At 35.5% G+C, this 17,169-nt stretch overlaps 1 protein-coding gene across 1 annotated transcript; it reads right to left on the bottom strand.

Annotated features, from left to right (window-relative positions):
- Positions 1-4,274: 4,274 nt before the first annotated feature.
- On the bottom strand, positions 4,275-15,349 carry LOC149151364 (uncharacterized). The gene is made up of 3 exons (XM_089445292.1): positions 14,954-15,349; positions 14,782-14,862; positions 4,275-4,395 (listed from the first exon to the last, which is right to left on the bottom strand). The coding sequence occupies exons 1-3, from the start codon at positions 15,319-15,321 to the stop codon at positions 4,392-4,394; spliced, it is 453 nt and encodes a 150-aa protein (XP_089301418.1). The 5' UTR covers positions 15,322-15,349; the 3' UTR covers positions 4,275-4,391.
- Between the last annotated feature and the right edge of the window lie 1,820 nt (positions 15,350-17,169).

Here is a 17,169-nt window from a genome sequence, read left to right as displayed (position 1 = left end):
AACCTTTTAATGGAGTAAGAGGAGTGAATTACAAGTAAGATAAAACCTTAGACTAGGTCCACAAATGAGAATAGATCCACTTTCTCATGTGTTTACAAATGAAAATTAGAAGTAGATATGAATACTAGTATTTTCTCTTTAAGGGTGATAAATGTACATGAAGCCTATCTACAAAGAATGAAGAGACTTCATGAATCTAATACTTTTTGTTTTGATAAGGAATTGGTTTCCTATACCAAACATGAATTGCCAACTTATGCATTACAATTAGTCACTATGGAACCTTTTTCAAAGGGGTGGCATGAGGTTAAAATGAAAGGGAAAAGGTTAGGATTGAAGATTATTTTTAAAAAATGATAAAATAAAAGTATATTACTTATGTAATATTACTCTGGTAAGTGTAATATGCACATGAGAAATGTAATTTCTATTCAACATTTGAATAAAAATGATGATTTTTTCTTTGAGAAAGGAATGAGAATGGATCCACAAGTGGAGTACTTCACCTTAACAAGGTGAACTCGAACTAACTCATGCACCTTGAAATATAATCTTTCTCTAATAAGGCAGAACCTCAAACCAAAAGAATGCACCCTTCCTGATCTATGAACTATCATGTATATTCCACTCGAATATTTTGTCACAATAGATCTTATACAGTATTGAAATATTTAATGTGAAGGTTGATTTCGTTTAGATCTTATATTATTAAATTATTGGTTTTCTACATAAATGTATGAAATAACTAAAATGCTAAAAATAGAGAACATAAAAATATTGTCACACCATCATTAAATAAACACAATATTTACCAAGAAAAGCCATTATGAGAGAAAAATTTGCTAGAATTTACCAAGAAAACTCATTACGAGAGAAAACTTTGCTAGAAGGTGAGTGCTCTGCTCTCTTTTCTCTAGTATGGAAATATGCAATTACTAAGAACTATGTAATTTATATGGAGTGACATGAGATATTGTGGCATAAAAGGTTACTGCATAATCTTATCTCCATATGTTATGCTCTCTAAATTACCAATCCTAATTTCTCTACTCAAATATGGAACACATGTAATGACATAGAATGAATGCCCTTATCCTCCTTGCAACTCAATATTTAGCATTATTTAATAGCCATCTAGGGGTAAGTTTTGACTTCCTCAACCCTTAATTACGATAAGGTTTTGGACCTTCTAGAATATTCTTGAAAATATACACATGGTTAGTTCCACATGTGTCAGTAATGGGGGCTAACATGACACCCAATCGTACCATGGTGGTAAAAATGGTACGTCAAATTTTGAGAGGTATAACCTTCACATACGAGCTTCAATTGAGGTGATTTTCACGTTGTTGGAAAAATATCAGTGTGTAGATCAATCTAAGGGGTGAACATAAATTCCAAACCCCACAATACCAAAAATAACTTTTAAGGCCTCAAAATTGCTCCAAAAGGCTCTAACCCTAATGCTCCAAATGGGGACATGTCGCTAAAATGGACTTGCAAGATGATTCCTTCAATTTTTGACCCAAAAAGTATTAAGATAGATGAATAATAATGTGACGATCCAATCTAGATCACTTCCTCATATTTTATGCTTCACATGTACTAAGGGTAAGTGGATACATGATAACTTGTGCCTACTACACCTCTCCAAGCTACTAACTCAAGGAGTTTATCCAACTTGTACCAAGTAGGTAGATGCCCAAATGTGCCAAGCACTTATTCCACATATCTTTATGCATTAACTTAAATAGTGTGCACTCCTAATCCAAATAACTCCAAGTGTAAAAAAATAGATAAAAAAGGGTTTCTGAAATAAATTTTCATCATAATATTCCATCCCACTAATGTATCATTCTCACATCAAGAGTTAAATAGTTTTCAAATAGCATAAAAACTATCACTTCCTCTTTGCAAGGTTCTCCATCACACTAATATTCTAGCTTAACATCTCAAAATTCACTTTTCTATATAGGATTTGTTAAAATGCTAGTAAATTGCAATACCTGGATATCTCACCTATATTATCAAAACCTCTTAGAAATGGAGTGGAATTCTCATTAATTTCAACTCACTCTTTTCGAAAAAATCCTTTTACCAACAAATATAACCTTCGTGTCTTGATCCTTCCATCCATATTATGCATGAAATCAATCATTGATTTCCCGTTAGATTGTGGAACTATCTCCTGGCCATCATTATTGAGACTAGAATTGTACTCTCTCTCATGGAATCTTGAAATATTTGTATTACATTAGCCTCCTTAAATTTTCAAGGTTATATCTCAATAATGGAATAAATTAATGCAACCTAAGTACGAAAATTTTAGGTGGATGTCTCGTTGGAAAAGTAGACATTGGATCTCCCACTTGCTCACGTAATATCTCAATAAGCCATCTCAGGTTCATGTGATCTATAAACCAATTTGGATATTCTAATGATCAACTCACCAAAAGAGATATAAACTTAAAATGATTATAGTGAGCCAATGCTCAACTATGCAATTATCTTTTGCTTTAACAGAAATAAAAAATAGAACATTTGGATTCCTTAACTACTATAACATATAAAATAGACTACAATAATGGGACACATAATGGAACATAAATATTCACCATATACATCTGTAGGGAAAACCTACCATTTAATGAAGGATTGTGCCCTTTATCTCCTTATATTATGGAGATTGAAATACAAATTACAAAGATTATCAGGCTTACCATGAATATGCAAGACACTCTAGTCTTCTACTATCCTTTTACAATATACATTTGTCTTTCTACATTATTAGCATATCCTTTGGCTCCTACTCATACTTTCGAACAACTAGTGGCTGGTGAAAAGTTGAACCTCTTGCCCTCATTATACTAGGTTTTTGGCAGACAGAATTAGGGTTAGATTTAAGGTTTTAAAGCAAGTGTTAGCATGGTTAGATCAAGATGTTTGAGGGCTTAAATATTTCTTGATCAAGCATTAAAGCAAATCCTTGATCGAGCTCCAATGTAACTCGAGGTTATTTAGGAGCTCCATCAAACCATTTTTTTGAACTTCCCGCCAATACATCTTGGGCGTGGAATCAAAAAGTGGCTCGATCGAGCTATGAAAATTAAGAAATAAATTAATAAAAAAAAGGAAGGAAATTATTATTTTTCATAAAAGAAAAGATTTTATTAATAAAATTTAAATTCAAAAAGGGAAAAAAATAACCAATATAAATAATTTATTAAATTAATGTAAAATTTCTTTAAATTCATGCAAAATTTCCTTCAGCAAAAGATAACATCAAGCCATTATTAAATAATTTGGAAGTATTTTGGAAACCACTAAATTAATGTAAATTATATAATTTTTAGTTGGTGTTTAAGTGTTTTCACATTGCATATAATTTATTATACAAACCATATTATAGATGGTAAGATTATTGATAAGTAAATAAATTTATGATATTGAAGTTTCTGGAAATAAACTGCATGAGAGACTTTTGTTCCAACATTTGAGTAGAGTACATGCCAAGTGTAAAATAAAAATCTCTTACTCAATCTAGTTTGAGAAGATATAACATCAAAATAACTGAGAGTAAAAAGTTGCATACTAGAATATAAAATATTTGATTAAAATCATTGGTTTTTAAATCCAAATTCATACATTAAAATTTTTCAAATTTCAGGGTTGTTGGCCAGTCGTGACCCTGCAGCTCACAACAGGGGACACAACGTTTGCCCAAGACCTTGGCGCCGACTAGTGGTTGGAGTTTTTTTTAGTTAAAATATAATTGATATATTTAATTTTTGTTTTTTGTTTTTTAATTTATACAGTTATCTTATAGTTTTGTATTTTTAATTTTTGTTATTTAATTATTTAATTTTATTTGTTAGTTTTTAATTTTTATTTATATTGATATTGTTTTTTTATTATAATTTTATGTTTTTGTATTTCAAGTTTTTGTTTTTGTTTTAATATATTTCTTTATCTTGTATTTATTTTTCGTTTGCATTTTTTTGGACGTTATAATATTTTCTTGCTAACTTTACTTTAAAAAATTACTAGGGGAGAGATTCCTAATGTTGTGCAGGGACCAGTAGTTGATATAATACTGGTCCCACCAAACCACCAGTGATTAAGACTTTTGAAACCAAAATTTAGACAGAAATAAATAACATTATGTATAAATAAGTATTAAATTATGTCCAAAAATCACCCATACATTGACTGGGCCCACAAGTGTCCATAAATAGTATTTTACTACTTAATATTGCAAAACATATTGACCCAAGTAGAAAATAGCTAGAGCCATAAAGGCTTCCAAACTGGTCTATTCCAGAAGTACAAAACAGCAGTCACTTCAACCCCCACTCATCAGAACTGCAACTTTGCATCCCAAATAAATATGCCTACCTGCACATAACAAAAGGAATGTATGTCAGCATAACTGCTGTGTTGTTCAACAGCTAAACACCCTATGTTCAATAAATGACACCCAACCCAATAACAATTAAATCCACTTTGTTCAATAAATGACACCCAACCCAATAACAATTAAATCCACTTTGTTCAATAAATGATACCCAGACCCAATAACTGCAATAAATGACACCCATCTCACTCTATTTCTCATTAAAACAGATCAAAGCACATGGATCAACAAATAAACAATTCCCAACCATTAGATCACATCAAATTAAATCCATACCACACATTCAAAATGAAGCCATTGCAATCCATGTGCATCCATGTCCACCAATTAAAATCAAGTCCCCAAAACTATAAAAGAAGTCCACCCACTGTTGAAGTTCATCTTATGCTTTCAAACTATTCAGCAAACTTGAAGACAACATCACAAAACAGTGGCCAATATATTCAAGTTAGTTATATGAATTACAACTCATTCTTCTTACAGTTCTGTTTTCATTGTTTTCATTTATCAGATTTCTTACATTACAGTTCTGTCCATAGGGTGACAGTTAACCTATACAGTTACAGTTAACCTTTTTTATACAGAGTTTATGTATGTGTTCTAGCTTATTATATCATCAGCTTCATAGTGATTACAGCTTACATATCACAGAGGTTACGTATGTCGTGTTAGTACTGTAGTCATAGCTTGTTTACTTTACAGGAATTGAACCTTAGCTTACACCTTAGCTTACAGGAATTGAGCGAGCGATTATTATGGCTTGGGTTCTGCAGGAATTGAACCTTAGCTTACACCTTAGCTTACAGGAATTGAGCGAGCGATTATTATGGCTTGGGTTCTATGCAGAATGAGTTAAAACATAGAGCAAATAAGTGAATTTCTACTACTGGTGAATGGACCATAGAACTGTAAGATTTTAGATAATGAGAAAACACAATTATAAGTAACATAGCAGATGACCATCTTATTGGCCTTCATATCTTTTCACCTCGTTGAGCTCGAGACCTTAGGGTATGGAGAGCCCGAGCCATACGAAGTTGTAAAAGTTGGACCAAAGGAATGGGGATTTACATAACTCAGCTCTGTAAATTAAGTCACAGATAATGGAGAGAAATCTTGGAGCAGAGATTGTTCTTCACAATATTCAAAATAACTAAATAAATTATATGAAAAATATAAAAAATAAATGACTGCAATGAAACTCGATTAAACTGAAGTAAAACCGATTGTCTATGACACCTAGGAGACCATAGAATCAAATGTAATAGTGATTACAGCTTACATATCACAGAGGTTACGTATGTCGTGTTAGTACTGTAGTCATAGCCAATAGCTAATCACTGGAAGAAGAAACATGACTCGCTATCCTTCCAAGCAAGCAATCCCCACATCCCTTCCCGTTCCTTATATAGTTTCATCTCCCTAGCCATATCCAATCGGAGACCGAGTCTAACCTTGAATAGCATCAGAATCAAAGCCAGCATTCGAACCATTTCCAGCCCAAGATTGATGCAATGCAAAAAAAGGTAGGTAGTAAAAAGGCAGTTAGCACTGTAGTCATAGCTTGTTTAGCTTACAGGAATTGAAGCTTAGCTTACAGGAATTGAGCGATTATTATGGCTTGGGTTCTATGCAGAATGAGTTAAAACATAGAACAAAAACTAATTGTAACTTTAATGACTCTGATAAACTTAGTAATTTTTCACATATTTTCAGACCTTGACAATCATCATTGAAACATCACATTGAAACATAATCGAAAGACATTGAAACATAATCGAAAGACATGTATTTTCAGAAGCATGAAGCTATTGAGAAAGCAAAAATTTTGATATTGAGTCGAAAGAATGCAAATAAGTGAATTTCTACTACTGATGAATGGACCATAGAACTGAGGAATGGTTTCTTAGAATGGAAGCCCGAGCGGATTAGATGACTGTAAGATTTGAGATAATGAGAAAACACAATTAGGTAAACAAGCATGGTTAGAAAGAGTCATATGTAACTACTGTGTTCTAATTGCATAACTACTGTGTTCTAATACATAATCAATACATATGGATACACTGTAATCACTGTATATGTATATCCTAATGTAATACATATGGATAGACTGTAATCACTGTATACGCATATCCTAATGTAAGATGACTGTAAGATTTGAGATAATGAGAAAACACAATTAGGTAAACAAGCATGGTTAGAAAGAGTCATATGTAACTACTGTGTTCTAATTGCATAACTACTGTGTTCTAATACATAATCAATACATATGGATACACTGTAATCACTGTATATGTATATCCTAATGTAATACATATGGATAGACTGTAATCACTGTATACGCATATCCTAATGTAACAAGCTCTGTTTCCTCATTACTTTGATTTCCATGGTTCTACTTATGGCACTGATTCAACCATTAGTAATGATTACACTCTACTCTATAAGGTAAGTACATATTGAATAGACCTACTTATTACCTGTATTCCCTAATCTTTAACAGATATAAGGAGAATGACGTAATTCATACATGTTTACATACCTCATTGGTTTAGCTGTATAAAGCTGTTGAAAGTAAATGGAAAATGATATATGAAAACAGTGACATACATGTTGATAATTTCCTGTAATAGAGGAAAAGTATTTTTGCAGAAGTAATAAAGCATAATTTGACATATATTCTAATGTCTAAATGCAACATACATGTTGATAATTTCCTGTAATAGAGAAAAAATAATTTTTGCAGAAGTAATAAAGCATAATTTGACATATATTCTAATGTCTAAATGCATGCAATAATTTTACAGGTTGTTGCATCTATGGCAAAAGGAAGTTACTCTGCTTGTACAAGGAGAAGTGGTAGGAGAGTGACAAGGGGTGCGCAGCTGCGATGCACATCGTCCGATGATGACAGGCCAGCTGATGTCAATGACGGCAATGCACCAGGGAACATTGTTGAAAATGACCATGTGACAGCCGCTGATGTTAACACAGCATCAACCACAGAACCACCATCAACAACAGTCCAAGGGGCAAGCTCAACTAAAAAGATCAGTGCTATAAGAGGATGGACAAAAGAACAAATGTTAGTTGCAATTGACGACATAGAGTTTAATGGATACTCAGTTCGGGCATCTGCAAAAAAACATGGTATTCCTCCCTCATCAATACATTATTGGATAAATGGACTGACTCATACAAAACGTAGAGGGCCTCTTACAGTTATGACTGAGGAGGAGGAGGCCGAGGTGGTTGAGTGGTGTAAAGAGATGGCCCAACTGGGACATGGGCTAGAGTTGATACAACTCAAATCAACAGTTGCTCAAATCTGTCAAGGGAGGCCAAACCCATTCAAAGATGGGTTTCCTGGTAAATCATGGTGGTTTGGGTTTAAAAAAAGGCATCCAGAACTTGTATTGCGTACTGCTGAGGGCCTTGACAGAGACAGAGCATTAAATTTGCGCCCTGCAGTTGTGCAAAAATTCTATGACACACTTTCTAGTGCTTACGATAAACATTCTTATGGAGCAGACCATATATGGAACTGTGATGAAACAGGTTTACAGGCAGGGAGGAATTGTGGCATGCGGGTAATTGCCAAGAGAGGGAGCCGAAATGTGCCAAAGATTTTGCCCAAGAGCAGGGAGTGGATAACTATTTTATGTTGTGTTAATGCAATTGGTACTTCAATCCCAGGATTTTATCTATTCAAAGGTAAAAATCAACTGAAAAACTATATATAGAACTGTGAACCAGGTGCATGCATGGCTGCACATCCCCATGCATGGATGACTAAAGAACTGTTTCTAAGTTGGCTTTTTCACTTTGCTGCATCGGTACCAGGTGGCGTCTCGCCTAATAACAGACACCTTTTGATATTAGATGGCCATGGGAGCCACATGGCTGTACAAACAATTGAGGAAGCAAACAATTTAGGCATCGACCTGTTGACATTGCCCGCTCATACCACTCATAGGCTGCAACCCCTTGATGTTAGTGTGTTTGGCCCTTTCAAGAACTATTTCAGGTCGGAGCGTGCTGCATGGATGGCAAAGAATCCAGGGGTTGAGGTGAAAAGGTTTGAGCTAGCAGAGCTTGCAAGTAAAGCTTTTAAAAGGGCTTTGACACCATCAAATATCAAGGCTGGCTTTAGGAGGACAGGAATCTGGCCACTGAACTATGATGCTCTTATGCATGATACTGGTTGTAGCCAAGCGTTTCATGTGGATGGTCAGGAAGAAGGGAATGTCCAAACAAGTGTTGAAGTGCAAGAAGTAGATGACCAAGATGATGTTGTTGCAGCTGGCAATATGATTTCCCTGTCTCAAGGACACTTATATGCTGAAGATGATGAAACTGTATGTGAAACACAATATAACAATGAACAAATTCCTAGTAACATGGAGATTGTTCCACCAACTCAAGAAAATGAAATTCCTGTTGCTGATATTGCTAATGATATTGTTGAACATGCAGTTGACAATGACCAATTGACATTGCCAAGCCAAGTAACCCCACCTTCATGGCTAGCAGAAGCAATGATCAATATGAATGCACATAGTGTCTCAGCAACCAATGAAGAAAGCATGAACATGCCCTCACAACCAGTAGAATTGAACAGTGAAATTGTTCATTTTTTTGTGGACAATAGATCAATGGAAGAAGATGAAGGACATAATGAGGCATCAAATGAAGATAATGATATGGTTCAATCAGTTCCAACAGATACTGAAAGGGAAGTACCAAGCAATGACATGCAGGTGGGAGGGGTGGAGAAGACACTTGGACGGTTCCTAAAGCTACCAGTAGAGAGAGTATCAATGAAAAAAAATCAAGGTGAACCAGGTAGTCTTCGTCTGGGCCGAAGCTCACAGTTACTCACCTCAGAGGACTATATAAACCTGTTAGTTGAGTCAGAAAAAAAGAAATTTGAAATGCAAGAATTAAAACAGAAAAAGAAGGATATAGTCAAGGAGAAGAAGGCAGCAAGGATTGTTGCAGCACAACGTCGAGCAGAAGAACGGATTGAAAGAGATAAAGCAAGGCAAGTTAAAGACCAACAAAAGCAAATGGCAAGACAGGAAAAGGAAAAACGAAAGGCACAACAAATGCTTGAAAAGGAACAAGGGATGATCAACGATACAAGAATAGCTGATGAAACCAGGATTATTTCAAACTCATTGGACTCCATTGCAGACAATACACCATTATTCCAAGATCTCATAAACATTCAAGTGCCCCACTATCAAACTGAGGGTTTACCCACTTGCCTTGTTCCTACCAGAGCTGGTGTCAATTCTCTGTATGCTCATTACACACCTCCACTTAATGCAGGGGTCAGTAGGGAAAATGTGAGGTATGGGTACTCAGTACCTCCATGGTTGGAAGCTGCAAATTGGAATCAATCATATGGCATCAATCAACCATTTCCTAATCAGCCCTTGACTGGTAGGCCAACCTACCTGGCTCAAGAAGGTAACTCGGGGAGTTTTGGCACTCAAGATTCTCAGGGCCATAAAGAATAGGGGTGCCATATGTTTTTGGTTCTAACCACATTATGATGTGGATTTTGGATAGATTGTATCTTTTTCTTGGCACAGAAACATTTTGGCTTACAACACTAGATTGTATCTTTTTCTTGTCACAAAAATATTTTGGCTTAGAACACTAGATTGTATCTTTTTCTTGTCCTAAGAAACATTTTGGCTAACAACCTAGTAGTGATTTCTTGTGGCAACCTAACTGTGTGTTGATAAGAAATTTTCAATGGAATATGTCTTTCTGTAAAATATTAATTATGATAAAACTATTTCTATAAGTTATTCTGTGCACCCTCCCCGCCACGTCAGAAAACCACGCGTAAAAGCACATGGAGCCGATACAACACCTGTCCACCATGGAGCTCATGTGTTGGCCATCATATCATTGCATAAAACTTTGTGTTCGCGCCATTTCACAGGTTTGTTCGGGGTCATTGCTGCGATGTTTGGGGATTCAATAATAACATTTCAAGTTGCATATGAAAAAGGCTAAATATAGAAATCAAATGACCAGACAATCTTATTATGATTGAGAGCACTCATTATCAAGTTGAGTATGAAAAAGGCTAAATACAGAGATCAATGAGGAGGCAATCTACCTCACAATAAGTTTTATTAAATGTGAAAAAGCCACTAATAATTTTATTGATTGAGGGGACACTTGAGAAATTGAGAGCACTCATTATCAAGTTGCATATGAAAAAGGCTAAATATAGAAATCAAATGACCAGACAATCTTATTATGATTGAGAGCACTCAATATCAAGTTGAGTATGAAAAAGGCTAAATACAGAAATCAATGAGGAGGCAATGTACCTCATAATAAGTTTTATTAAATGTGAAAAAGCCACTAACAATTTTATTCATTGAGGGGACACTTGAGAAATTGAGAGCACTCATTATCAAGTTGCTCTCATTATCAAGTTGAGCATGAAAAAGGCTAAATAAGTGGACCGTTATCTAAAGGAACATCATTCAACTTGATAGCTCATGCTTCAACCATAATGCTTACAAAGCAATTTCTATCCATTGTATTCTGTAATAACTAGTCAGTGAACCCCAAGACGGGTTGGAAACAGAGACTACTTCAGATATTCACACAATGAGTAAACTATTATATCATATACTAATTTACATTAGAACTTTGAAGTGAACATCTGAATCAGAGGGACCTAGGAATAAGTCATATTTTCTCATTTACATGATCCACATCCTTAATTAAATTAAAATGAACAGTAAGGCCACTGAATGTGCAAGCCCCATTCTTGGGAGCAATTGGAGGGATGACCTTGTTCGCTGGAAGTGAAGGAGGGAGAAGTATAGCTTTGTCCACTCAACTCCCTCACAATCAGATGGAAACCCTGAGACAGATACTCTTGATCATCCCGTATTGAACATTCTTTCGATTTCTATATGTGGTTCCATATTAATATGTCTCGGTTCTTCTACTTAGTGGACAGTTCACACCTCAATGGCTCAATGGCTAGACAGTTCGCACCTCAATGGCTCAATGGCTTTTCATGTGGTCAATAAATTTTGACATCAGATGTTAGGAGAGATGGGTTTGACACTCAACCCATTAATCTTTGGATGATCTTTTCTCTAAGAGCATTTTATACATTGTATTTTTTATGCCTTCGATCTCAACATTGAAGGCATCAAATTTGCAGCACTGTACAAAGCTCTAAACTCACTTATGGCTCCAATAAGTGGACCGTTATCAAAAGGAACATCATTCAACTTGATAGCTCATGCTTCAACCATAATGCTTACAAAGCAATTTCTACCCATTGTATTCTGTAATAGCTAGTCAGTGAACCCTAAGACGGGCTGGAAACAGAGACTACTTCAGATATTCACACAATGAGTAAACTATTATATCATATACTAATTTACATTAGAACTTTGAAGTGAACATCTGAATCAGAGGGACCTAGGAATAAGTCATATTTGCTCATTTACATGATCCACATCCTTAATTAAATTAAAATGAACAGTAAGGCCACTGAATGTGCAAGCCCCATTCTTGGGAGCAATTGGAGGGACGACCTTGTTCGCTGGAAGTGAAGGAGGGAGAAGTATAGCTTTGTCCACTCAACTCCCTCACAATCAGATGGAAACCCTGAGACAGATACTCTTGATCATCCCGTATTGAACATTCTTTCGATTTCTATATGTGGTTCCATATTAATATGTCTCGGTTCTTCTACTTAGTGGACAGTTCACACCTCAATGGCTCAATGGCTAGACAGTTCGCACCTCAATGGCTCAATGGCTTTTCATGTGGTCAATAAATTTTGACATCAGATGTTAGGAGAGATGGGTTTGACACTCAACCCATTAATCTTTGGATGATCTTTTCTCTAAGAGCATTTTATACATTGTATTTTTTATGCCTTCGATCTCAACATTGAAGGCATCAAATTTGCAGCACTGTACAAAGCTCTAAACTCACTTATGGCTCCAATAAGTGGACCGTTATCTAAAGGAACATCATTCAACTTGATAGCTCATGCTTCAACCATAATGCTTACAAAGCAATTTCTATCCATTGTATTCTGTAATAGCTAGTCAGTGAACCCCAAGACGGGTTGGAAACAGAGACTACTTCAGATATTCACACAATGAGTAAACTATTATATCATATATTAATTTACATTAGAACTTTGAAGTGAACATCTGAATCAGAGGGACCTAGGAATAAGTCATATTTGCTCATTTACATGATCCACATCCTTAATTAAATTAAAATGAACAGTAAGGCCACTGAATGTGCAAGCCCCATTCTTGGGAGCAATTGGAGGGATGACCTTGTTCGCTGGAAGTGAAGGAGGGAGAAGTATAGCTTTGTCCACTCAACTCCCTCACAATCAGATGGAAACCCTGAGACAGATACTCTTGATCATCCCGTATTGAACATTCTTTCGATTTCTATATGTGGTTCCATATTAATATGTCTCGGTTCTTCTACTTAGTGGACAGTTCACACCTCAATGGCTCAATGGCTAGACAGTTCGCACCTCAATGGCTCAATGGCTTTTCATGTGGTCAATAAATTTTGACATCAGATGTTAGGAGAGATGGGTTTGACACTCAACCCATTAATCTTTGGATGATCTTTTCTCTAAGAGCATTTTATACATTGTATTTTTTATGCCTTCGATCTCAACATTGAAGGCATCAAATTTGCAGCACTGTACAAAGCTCTAAACTCACTTATGGCTCCAATAAGTGGACCGTTATCAAAAGGAACATCATTCAACTTGATAGCTCATGCTTCAACCATAATGCTTACAAAGCAATTTCTACCCATTGTATTCTGTAATAGCTAGTCAGTGAACCCTAAGACGGGCTGGAAACAGAGACTACTTCAGATATTCACACAATGAGTAAACTATTATATCATATACTAATTTACATTAGAACTTTGAAGTGAACAACTGAATCAGCGGGACCTAGGAATAAGTCATATTTGCTCATTTACATGATCCACGTCCTTAATTAAATTAAAATGAAAAGTCACTGATACAGTAAGGTTTTATCGTTGGAGCCCGAGAAGGGTTAGTTATTGAAATGCATTTTATGTATGAGAACATAATTCATTACTAAAAATATTTATTCTCTTATCTCTGTAACCATCAGTAACCGGTTTTGGAATCGACTGTAAAATGTGTGAACTTTTTTTTTCAGAGAAAAAAGCATCACATATTATATTGACAATATAAAAAACATCATAAGATACAAAAGGGTGGCATATGACAGCCACTGTCCGAGACATCTCGAGGAAAGGAAAATGTCAGAGGTCCGAAAACATATACATCAGGTTCAGGAAAATAGCAAAAAGCATCAAAATTAATAACCAGGAGTAACAAATTCCAAAAACGAACAAGACTTCTCTTCCTCCATAGTTAAATAACTGCAATGGTAGACTTATACTGCCCCATACATATGGCCATTAAAGAATTTGTTATTTTCAGCGCAACCAAAAAAAACCCCAAATTTGCTTAAACTGTAAATATACTCAAATTAGTCAATTGTGAGCAGCGTCAACATGGAAACAAAAAGGACTATGTATACAGGATATCCATATTGCAAAACATATACATCAGGTTCAGGAAAATAGCAAAAACACCAAAATTAATAAGCAGGAGTAACAAATTCCAGAGACGAACAGGACTTCTCTTCCTCCATAGTTAAATAACTGCAATGGTAGCCCATACATATGGCCATTAAAGAATTTGTTATTTTCAGCGCAACAAAAAAAACCCCATATTTGCTTAAACTATAAATATACTCAAATCAGTCAATTGAGAGCAACGTCAGCATGGAAACAAAAAGGACTGTGTATACAGGATATCCATATTGCAAAACATAGCAAAAAGCACCAAAATTAATAACTAGGAGTAACAAATTCCAACAAATTCCAAAAACGAACAGGACTTCTCTTCCTCCATAGTTAAATAACTGCAATGGTAGACTTACACTGCCCCATACATATGGCCATTAAAGAATTTGTTATTTTCAGCGCAACCAAACAGCGAAAACAACGAAAACAACGAAATTTCAGATAAACCCTAAACCTTCAACAACAAACAGCTCAAAATATCCCATAAACCCTAAACCTTCAACAACAAACAGCTCAAAATATCCCATAAACCCTAAACCTTCAACAACAAACAGCTCAAAATATCCCATAAACCCTAAACCCTCGGAAAAAAATCCTCCAAAAAATGCCATAAAATGCCATAAAAGTTTACAAAATATCCAAAAATAGAGATGTTGTGTTGAAAAACACAGAGAATGCTGGTAGGATTAAAATCCTACCGGGTACATGGTCGCCGACCTCCCCCACCTTCCCTGGAGCTCGCCAGACCTTCTCCACACCTGCAACGACGTTCTGCACACCTGCAACGAGAAGAAAAATATATATTAGGGAACTGAAAACCACAAAAACACCACCACAAAACAGCAAATTGACAGCAAAACACCATTTGACCTCGAGCTCAGTAAAACAGCGACCGACTCCTCCCCAAACAACAAAATCGTCGAATAAGACCAGCAACAGAGAAATGCTAAACAACTGACATTCCAGAACGACCAAGAACTCCAGGCGGAAAAGCACAAGAAAAGGAGAAGCGCTGTGCCAACCACAAACCCTGAAACTCCAGCAAACATTCGCACCAGCACCTGCATACCAGGCGAAGCGCGCAGGTCCACAAACCCTGTCAACCGAACAAACGCCTCAAACAGCACAGCTATAAACGACGAAGTGCGCAGGTTCCGGGGCCGTCCCGTGCCATAATCGGCGGGGGGCTTCGCCCAACGACCGGCCCCGAGCAGAAACACACAGGGAAACTCATACATCGCAGCAAAAACCCCAAACGAACCTGTGAAATGGCGCGAACACAAAGATTTATGGGTTGATAAGGTAGCCAACACATGGAGCTCCACGGTGGACAGGTGTCATACCGGCTCCATGTGCTTTTACGCGTGTTTATCTGACGTGGCGGGGAGGGCGCACATGTAATGGCGACCCTCCCCTAACATAATTAACTTTATTTAAATTCATGGTGTAAAGATTTTTTGTTTATTTTTTAATATAACAATAATAGAATTTCCTATGAAAATAAAATATAAACATATATATATTTTTTTAATTAGGAAAATACATCAAAGAAGGTATATGCTAATATTTCTGGATAAATATCAGCAATTACAACATCTAGAGTTGTAGTGAGACCCTCTATGAATGCCACTGAATGAAACCGAACTGAGACACATGGTAAAAGTCGAGCAATTGGCCCCTCAAATTCATCGAAGATTGCTTCATAATGGAAGATGGCATGAGAAATAGATAAAATAAATTTTACATGGTATGTTAAGGATAGACAAAACAACAAAGGAATACAAATATATCTATATTGTGGTCGGATTGAATATGGTGTAAATTATGAGGTGATGGACAAAGTACAAAACATATGTTTGGTGTCGAATACAAATATTGTTTATGTTCTTGTAAAATTGCCCAAGACACTTAAGAAGGTTACATATCATTTCTTAAAAATCAAATATGATACATCATAATATTCTACAGAGATGTGTAATGCAATCACAATCGATATTACAAATAACATTGTAAGTTTGCTTATTTATATTTACGTGTTATGCATTATTGTAAATATCATTATATCTTTTATAACTTATTTATCATTCACATATTATATTTTGTTTGATAGTATTTTGCTAAGAGTCTTTCAATTATGTTGGAGGGAATATAAATAAGAGCCAAATATTATGATTGTGATTAACAAATTCCACATAGAGATAATAGAAGGAGCCCGGAGAAAGAAGCAAAAAATTAGTTCCTGAAACCACAAGAGTACAGACAGGGGATCAGGAAAGAATGGTTAAAATGCATCAATCTAGTAAAGTTATACATGTTACTTTTGAAGATGTGGAAGTTAAAAATGAATAATATGTTTCCATTAGTGACAATGAGATTAGAACTCATGTTGAAAAGGAAAAAACTATAAAAGACAAAAAAAGAATGCCCACAAATGTCTCTCTTCCAGTTGATGACGAGGAGATTGTTTATTTGGAAGAAAATCTGGTAACTGATAGGAGGAAGAAATAAAAAGTTGGTCATTCTGAAAAAATCATGAGCAACAATGAATATCATAGTGAAAACTCTAAAGGTGACAAGGAAACATAACACCATGTGTTGATTTAGAGGATGTCATTATTAAAAAAAAAACAAAATGCCATTTGAAATCAGTTCACGAAGAGAAACTTGACTGATGGCGGCCATACATTTCAGCTTAATGTCGCCAATTTTATAATCCAAATGAAGGACAATCTAAATATCAAATTAGAAAGCCACACCACCTGCATGTTCATAACTTGAAAACATTGATTAGGTACAATCCATATGCACATGTGGTTGATTATGTGGTTCTTGTTGATCCAATTGAAGTTCCAAACAAAGAGGTATTTGATAGGTCAATATGTTTTGAATACAAATATTATGTAATTGGGGGGAACCATTCTGCAAAGGCTAGAAGATAATTGCTGGAGGAATATCTTAATAACTCACTTTTTGAAACAATGAAATGTATTATTTATGTTGGTTTGATAGATATAGAGGCAAAGTTATTGACATGGGGTCATAATAAAGATAATGAGTATAGAATGTTTATGACTTTCATCCAAATT

The sequence above is a fragment of the Pinus tabuliformis genome, chromosome 9 (assembly GCF_031772625.1).
Source record: "Pinus tabuliformis cultivar Carrire ecotype Pingquan chromosome 9, CPIR1, whole genome shotgun sequence".
Taxonomy (NCBI): Eukaryota; Viridiplantae; Streptophyta; class Pinopsida; order Pinales; family Pinaceae; genus Pinus; species Pinus tabuliformis.
This window is presented reverse-complemented; position numbering and strand designations above follow the sequence as displayed.